Source organism: Chrysoperla carnea, chromosome 2 (genome assembly GCF_905475395.1).
Source record: "Chrysoperla carnea chromosome 2, inChrCarn1.1, whole genome shotgun sequence".
Lineage (NCBI taxonomy): Eukaryota > Metazoa > Arthropoda > Insecta > Neuroptera > Chrysopidae > Chrysoperla > Chrysoperla carnea.
The window spans coordinates 79,736,085-79,745,210 of record NC_058338.1 but is presented as its reverse complement, the minus strand read 5'-3'; the positions used below and the strand labels follow the sequence as shown (position 1 = coordinate 79,745,210).

Here is a 9,126-nt window from a genome sequence, read left to right as displayed (position 1 = left end):
AAATTTATGTTTTCTTTTAAATTAATCAAACTGATAGATCATCTTAATAGTTTATCGTGGAAAATAATCATTTTAATAAGTTTAATTTCCTCCTATTTTTACCCGACTGTCAAGAAGTAGTTATGTTTTTCGCAGGTGTTATTGCAAGTATGTATGTATGGATACTTGCTTATAAATTTCTTTATTAGATACCTCGTATAGTCCAAAAGGGCTCGATGGATTTCGACGGGTAAGTATCGTAATATTCGTCTTGAAAACCTATGTGTCCTTAGATAGGTTTTTGAATAAAAAATATAAAATGGCGGATTTTTGGCGTAAAAGCGGTAATAAGTCAATTAAAAAAAAAATTAACCAAACCTATCGAATAGAATATCAAAATAAAGGAAATTAAAAGAGGATTACAAAAAATATATATAAGTTGTATGTTTAAGTTTAATCAGAAATAATAAGTTGATTTAAAAAGTTTTAATATAGTATAATAAAGAGGGTTTTTTAATGCTGGGACAGTAGAGAAAAAAATCAAAAAAACCGACTGCATTAACTGAAATCTAAAAAGAAACAATCAAATCAAGTAATTTACATAGCGACGTTAACAGTACGGCTCCATTAAAATCTAGACCGGCTCAAATCTTCCCAATAATGCACCCTGACTGTTAAATTCGCTATGTAACCTACTGGATTTGTTTCTTTATTTTTGATTTAATTCAGTCAGGGTTTTTGATTTTTTACCCGACTGAGCAACGCAAAGGAGTGGTAATGTGTTTATCAGCTATATATGTGTGTTCCTATGTGGCCCACTAGAGACCAAACGCGTAGGCCGATTTTGATGATTCAGACGTCAATCGATTTGTCTTAACCGTTTTCTTAATCCTGAAGATATGGCAGTCATGAAAATTCAATATGACGACCACCAGACACCATTTTATGAACTATATCATGTGGAGTATAATTGAATAGCTTTTAAATAGACAAATCGATTAACGTAATAATCATTAAAATCGGTTCACGCGTTTGATCTCAAAGGACCAAACATACATACACATGGCTGAAAATAAAAGTCGACAAACTTTGGTAAGTGGAGTATCGTTGAATAGGTTTTTGAAAACCCTAACTAAAAAGTGAAAAAAATAAAAAAGTGAGACTGGGTTAAAGATAAACTGAAAAGAAGAAAACAAGTCAAACAGTTTACATAGCGACGGGGTCCATTATTTGGAAGATTTGAGCCGGTATAGTCTATAGGCTTTAATGGGTCTCGACTGTTAAAGTCGCTATGTAAACTGTTGGACTTGTTTTCTTCTTTTCAGTTTATATTTAATTATAACGGGTTTTTTGATTTATTAAATAATTTTTGTTTTTTTTTAAATTATTTATTTTATTCCTGTTTTATTTCCTTGTTATGAATGATAAGTAAATATTTTATACAAATATATAAATCAGAATATTACTTACTAGAAAAACCTGAACTTAAATATATAAAACTGTTTTTTTTTAAGTTAACCGAGGAAGCTTAACTTTCCGTACACATAGGGTGGATCATTTTAATCTCTAATGGATTATAGCTAGTTTTGTAGTTAATCAATCAAAAAATATCTTAAGCAAAATTTGCAGAGTTTGATGGGAGACATCATATGGTCTGCCATCAGATATGACCTAGTTCTTCGGGTTTCTTTAATAGCCAACGTAGATTCTAAACGGTAAGAGATAGAATAACACTTTAAATTAGAAAGTGGATTCTCATAAAAAAAACTAAAAATATGACATTATTGCATTTAATCGAAAGAAAATACGCTTTAAATTTGTCGATAATTGTAGGTCAAAGTTATGAACCCAGGCGAATGTCCTCTATTGCCCTTTTGGCTAAGGCATTTTCCGTAGCTAGCGTGTTTTCTTTCGATTAAATGGAATAATGACATATTTTTAAGTTAAATTTTTTCCGAAAGCTGACGATTTTCGAAAAAATTGGTTTAGATGAAAAATGTTAGTTTTCTTATGAGGGTCAACTTTCTAATGTAAAATGTTATTATATCTCTTACCTTTTTAGATCTAAATGGGCTATTAAAGAAACCTGAAAAACTAGGTTCAATATGTTGTCAGAGCATGATGTCTCTCATCAAACTCTTTAACTTTTGTTTAAGTTATTTTTTGATTGGTTAACTACAAAACAAGATATTTAGATGTATAGATTAAAATGACCCATCCTGTATATATACAGTAGAATCTCGATAAGTTAAAGTCCAAGGGAAACACAAAATATTTTAAGTTATAGAGGTTTTAAGTTATCAAGTGTCTGTGTTAGGTAAAGGTTAATATAGAGGTATGTACATGTTTCTATGTACCCTAGTTAATATAGAGGTATGTACATGTTTCTATGTAGTTACTGAGGGCCTATACAGAGATTATTTATTTAAGTTATAGAGGTTGCGTCTTTTAAGTTATAGAGGTTTTGGGCTCTGATGGGAAGGGAACATAGTATTTTTTAAAGTAACAGAGGTTTTTATGTTACCGAGGTTTAAGTTATCGAGATTCTACTGTACTTTAAAAACGAATAACCCTGTATGTATATACAGTGTTGGTACAGAGTAAAAGTATCTCTTTTAAAAATTTTATCATGCAGAAACGAGGCAAAATTAAATCTAACAATCATGCAAAAATATTATTTAATATATTTTATTTTTCATTGAACAATGTAAACAATCACAGTCGGTTTTTTTAGGAGAAGAGGTGAATAGTACCTTCATCAGCGGTGAATACCTATACATAGGTGCATGCATAATAATACTACATCATTAGAATATATAATTTATATATTATTCGCGGACGCTAGACTTGAATTCCAAATCTGATGTAAAAACTTTTATTAGTGAAATTTTTTAATACTAGTGTTTATTTATTATAATTGTTATAATCAAATAAGAATTGTTGTTTATTTTAAAGTGTTAAATCAATTAATTAATATCAATTTTTTTGTGAATATTTGTTTATCGGGAACTTTGTTTATTTTTTACAGAGGGTCAAAGAAAATCAAGTGAAAATAAAAACCTGTTTAATATTAATGTGTATTGTGAGTTGAAAGTGTTTAAAAAAGATCGATTACCCTTATTTTGAAGGCTAAATTAAAATACCTAATTAATTATTTCACTGGTCGACAAAATTTGATTTTTTTTTTGTCACATTGATACGATAGATCTTCATCTGATCTTCATAATCATTCTTTAATACATAAGGTTTTAAATTTTATAACATCACTATGTAATATTTTTCTCATATGGAAATTGGAAGCCTAATTCGTTCCCCCTTCCTTTAAAATACTTTTTGAATTTTTCGAATATCTTTCTATTCTAATTTCCTGGAATAAGATTTTGGAAAAATTCAAAGTAGGTTACAGACATTTTTAAAAGAACTTTTCAAAAGAGAAACGAAAACGCTCGACAAAATTCGTAAACATCGTTGTGACGTAATAATGTTAATTGAATAGTATACACCGTATACAATTATTAATTAACATTATGACGTTACACGATCTTTTACGGCATTTTCGTTTCTCTTTTGAAAAGTTTTTTTAAAACTTTAAATTATAATGGGAAATTAAAAAATCAAAACAGTTTTGTTATAAAACTTATACTAATGCGATCTTTCCATTTTTGGCAAAAAAAAAAAACAAAAAAACAATTATCCAATTATCTCATATTATTAAACGAATTAGACACTCAGCAGCTTCGAGTTTTATTAACGAAAGCAACATTTTGAAAAAAAGAATTTATTCTAAATATTTATAATGTTGAAAAATTTGTAAAATTTAAAAAAAAATGCTAATTAACTTAAATAATGGTTTTACATGCGTATTAAATATTTGGTGTTCTTTTACGAAAACGTATTATATTTTAATTATATTGGTTTTTATAGTTAAAACACACGAACAAGTTAATCATTTTTCAGGTATGTTGGTCAAAATAATTTAACAAATTAGTTAAATTAAAAAATATAGAAGCTTTAACCATGGTTCATTAACCCAATGAATTATAATTGAGAATAATGGATTGAAAAAAAAAAATTAGATGTTTTTTAGGCATTTTCAGGATTGCTCTAAAATAAAAGCTTTTCGCACAAAATTTTAGGCAATATTTCTGTCCGAAGTTTCATCAACTTCCGAGACAAAAAATATTTTATGATTTTCTCGAATTTTTCAACCACCTGAGAAATTGCATAAAAATTGGGACAAAACAACAAAAATTATAGAGTTTGATAAGGGACATCATGTTCTGATATCTAAACGATAAGAGATAGAATAACACAGTTAAGTTTAAGAAAGCTGAGCCTCATAAAAAAAAACTAACAATTTTTGTTTAAAACATTTTTACGTTAAACGTTATAGTTCGTTAAATTGTATCATAATTGCATTTAAACGAAAGAAAAAACGCTAACTATGGAAAAATGCTTTAGCCAAAAGTTGTCAAGGGCAAAAGAGGACATTCGCTTGTGTCCATGACTTTGACCTGGTAAACTTTAAACGTATTTTCTTTTGATTAAATACAATAATGACATATTTTAAAGTAGCTTCTCTAAAAGCTAACGTTTTTCGAAAAAATGATTTAAACTAATCTATCTCTTGCCGTTTAGAATCTAAATTTGGTTATTAAAGCAACCCGAAGAACTAGCGTCCAATCTGATGTAACAGAACATGATGCCCCCCATCAATTTCTACAACTGTGCCTACACATTATTCTAAATTTTCCCAGAAAACAATAAAATTTTATTTTATTTTAGGAACTAATGCATTAAATCATAATTCTACACAAAAAATCAAAAACTTAATATGTCCCTCGGCTGATGAAATTGAGGAAGATAATTTTGTTTCAATATCACCAATATGTAACAATGATGAAGATTGTTATAAGCAATTTTCCGATACTAGTAAACGATGTTGTCGTAGAAAAGATAATGTTAAAAGATGCTTAAATGGTATTTCATATAAAACTTTGGATAATGAATTAAAAAGTTAAGTGAAAAATACTCGATTTATTCAATTCGATTTGTTTCTCATTTTTCCCAAAAAGTGGTGAAAGAAAATGTAATTAAATTTAAAATTTAATAAAAATTTTAACTTTGAAACTTGGGATTTTCGTTTCAAAAAACATTGAATTAAAAAATTCAAAAAAATTCTGTTCACTATATACGGTATAAAATAAAGTAATATTAAGGCCATGGGTGTGTCCAGAAATCGGAATGTTTTTTTCTATAAATTTTATAGATTCAATAATATTTTACCAAGATTCTTTACATTTATGTTCAGTTTAGAATTTCTAAATTTTGTTTTCTCTTTGATCCATTCCAGAAAATTCTAGAAATTTCTCGAAAGTTCACAAAAATTATAGAACAATCTATTATATTTGGAAATTCTAAACTTGTTATAATTATGAGTGTGGACCAAAATAATGAAAAAATTAAAAATGTGAATTTAGCATGAAAATTGGTATATGAGTATAAAAAAATATTCTTTCTCAGCAACTATTTCTAATAATTCTAATAACATTTTTCGATATCTCTAACCATCTATGACATTAGGCAAAATATTAAGAAACAGCCCAATTTGTAGTAGGCTGAGTTTAAGTTCTGATTTCGATAGAGTATCTTAAAAATGTGACCCAAACTCCTGGGACCGTGAAAATTTGCATGTGGGTTTCTTAGGCACTGTAAGCCAGCACTAAAGAAGAAGTTTGGGGAATTAACTCCTAAGATGGTGTAAGTTTGTATGCAAATCCGTCTTTTTTTAATTCATTTTAATTTAACTGTCGTCATGGTAATCGTTGTCATGGTGAAAAATTGTGAACAAAAAGGGGAAGACGCGGAGCCAAGAAAATGGAAAACTATAACGGGGTAGCTTTGTTTTCAAAGATGAAATTCTTGAACAAAACGAGCGATTAACTGCTAGTTTTGTATAAAAAGCATTTTCACCAAATCGCTACAACCCACGCAAAGATGCTACTAAACTTTTATTATTATCAATGGCAAACCAAAGGTTTTTATCCACGAAAACAGTTAGTCGGGGCAGAGGTTTTTTATTTTTTTTTAAACCGTCGCATACGTTCAAACACTTGAATTTTATATTGATTAATTAATTATGGATACTATAATTGCAGGTTGCAAACTTTAAACAATAACTTATTCTTATTTATATATTCCCACAGCAAGTTATTGTTTGTGACTTAATTAGATATTCAACCACGAAGTATTTAAACATACAAAAACAAAGTAATGAATAAGAAAAAACAATTTTATGTCACCATTGTGTAACAATTATTGAGTAAATTCTTAAAACAATTAACGCTAAAAGTAATTGCTTTATGCCATTTTATAAGTTAGGAAGTCCAACAACAAATTGTAATTTTTTAATTTAAAATTTTGCAATTTTGTATAATTTCAAGTGAGATATTTCTTGTACAAAATTGTGTCACTAAAATTTCCTTCTTTTATAGGTATTGAAAGTTCCAAAATTGATGATAATTTAATATGTCCGTCATCATCAAGAAATATAGAAAATTTTAATTTTTTTTCGTTACCCTGCAGTACACATGATGATTGTATTCAATATGCAGGAATTAATAAAAGATGTTGTAAAGGTGCCGGTATTGTAAATCGATGTGTTGATGGAGTCCCAAAAAGAAAACCTAAAAGTCCACATTTCAGTAAGTATTCCCTCTTTTATATGTCTGGATTCAAAAAAATAATTTTTGGAATTGTTTTGCAAAAAAATTATCCGCATGAATATTTATGTCCTACAAAAAAGGCAAAACACTCGTTATTTGAAAAAAAAAAATTTATTTTTCGAACGCTTACACTTAACGCTGATTAGTCGGATAAGATCTGCGGTCGATACTGATCGGCTTTCGTAACTCATCAACAGCGCAGTAACAAAAACAATAAAAACAAGTGAAAACTAACAATTGACTGAGTTAATTGTTGAAATACCATGTATAGACAGTGTTGGTTACGACTAATCGATTGTTTTTTTACGTCATGTAAGTAAAGAAAGAAAGCCACTCTTACACGCAAAGCAATAAGAGTATCTTTCTTCTCACTTCCTCAGTGGATATACATAGTATATGCTATAACAAACATACACCTACATAATACCTATATGTAACAAATAAACTTAAAATATATACAATAGGTGTATATATACTATATAATGTGTCTAACCTTATCTGGGCCCTCATGGGTAAACAGTGATGTTTACGAAAAAATGTTACAAAAAGTTGTTTATTTTTATAAAGAATATTTTTTATATTTAAACTTTTGTTCTATATCTAACGGTTTACAAAATAGGTCGGATTAAAGACCCAATTGACTTATGTTCCTCGTTTACGAACTTGACATCACTTTTGACGTCCTTAGCGCGCTATAAATATTTTAGCTTGATATCTCGACTTTTCGTTTTTAAGTTATCGGGCTGACATGCAGACGGACAAACGGACAGCCAGAAATGGACTAATTAAATGAATTTATAAGCTGAGACCCTATGTGAGACTCCTCGGGATTAAATGACATAAGTCAAGTCGGTAAGTCGTAAACATCCATACCAAAATTTTGTTCGTAGCATCAATATTTTTAAGCGTTAGAAACTTTCTACTTAAACTTAGTATACCTTGATATATTTCATACATACATGGTATAAAAATAATTGGCATCTGAAGGACTAATAAATAGCAACGCGAATTAAAAATCTTATTTAAAGAGTTCCAAGATTAGATTCTAGTGCGGACGATTATATTGTTACGACAGGAGGATCCAAAAGAACAAGCTAACTTTTTTTTGGACCAACTCACCTGGGTTCTTTTTTCTTTGTTCACTCAATATTTAATCGTCACCTTCTTTTGTTTGCTTAATCTCTGATTATGGTAACTTTCTTTTATTTTACATTTTAAAACACGCAAAAGATGCATATTCTTTTACTAACGACGGGGGAGAGGGGTTACACAGATAAAAGGGTTCGTTTACGTCGACTATTTTTATTGGCAGAGTGCGGATCCATTTCATTTTCTCTCATTCAGCCCCTCTTTTATATGTAAGTGGGTGCCAATATCATTTCCCATTGGAATATAATTACGTTTCCGAGATTTATACTGACTATGTGTTATTTGATTTATGTCAGATATAGATTTTTCTTAATATGTCGAAATTAATATTTATGTTCGAATTTTTGTTAACATTAATATTTTTCATAAACACTCTATATTTCAGCATTCTTTGGGCGAAGAGAATGTCCGAATTTTAATGATATCAATTATGAAAATGGTAAAGAACCATTCGCAGTATTATTTCGACACCCAGTAACGGAATGCAAAGACGATAAAGAATGTTGGCCATTACGAATTTGTTGTCCAGAATTTGCAGAAAATGATTTAGAAAGTATGCATAGTATTTTTGGTCAATTTTTCTTTAAATAATCCATATTTTCATATTTTTTAGATGGAAAAAACTATTGCCAAGTACCTGTTACTAACTTAGATAATACATTAATTAAAGACTGTAAGTATTCATTAATGAGCCATTTTTTAAATTTTGTAATTGTAATAAATTTTTTTTTTGTAGATTTAGGACATTTTTTAAGTCATATTCAATGTACGCCACCTCCTCCTGCTTACCTAGACTTATTTCCGAAACCATGCAAAAATACTTTTGATTGTCTGCCAAAAGTATGTTGCCGGGAAGCAGCAAATCAAAATTTTTGCCGTCCACCAAAAAAAAATGTCGTAGGATTATTAGCTGCTGTACTAAAAGTAATTTTTTTACGCTAATTAAAACGTTTACTAAAAAAATTAATCAATTTTTTGTTTACAGGTGATGTCATTTTTATTCAAATCAAATTAATAATGATCTGAGAGTAAAACTTGATTTCGAAATATTCCAAAATTAATTTTGTACATAATTCAACTAATTTAATAAATTAAACTTTAAAGCAGTTGTTTTGAATTATTCACAACCTTCTTATAAAACAATCCAAATACTCGTAGTTTTCCTAAATTCGTTGTTGATCTAATTTTACTTCAAGAAGGAGACATGTATCCGATATCAACATACGTATAAAATCGCTGTCTTTCTTTCTTTGAATAAAGTACTCTCTTTCCA

General features: G+C 28.8%; 1 protein-coding gene across 1 annotated transcript; it reads left to right on the top strand.

Moving 5' to 3' along the window:
• The first annotated feature begins 298 nt into the window (after positions 1–298).
• On the top strand, positions 299–8,868 carry LOC123292973. The gene is made up of 7 exons (XM_044873688.1): positions 299–323; positions 4,765–4,995; positions 6,474–6,683; positions 8,239–8,406; positions 8,467–8,526; positions 8,590–8,777; positions 8,839–8,868. Exons 1-7 carry the CDS (start codon positions 299–301, stop codon positions 8,866–8,868), a joined length of 912 nt encoding a protein of 303 aa, XP_044729623.1.
• The last annotated feature ends 258 nt before the right edge of the window (positions 8,869–9,126 follow it).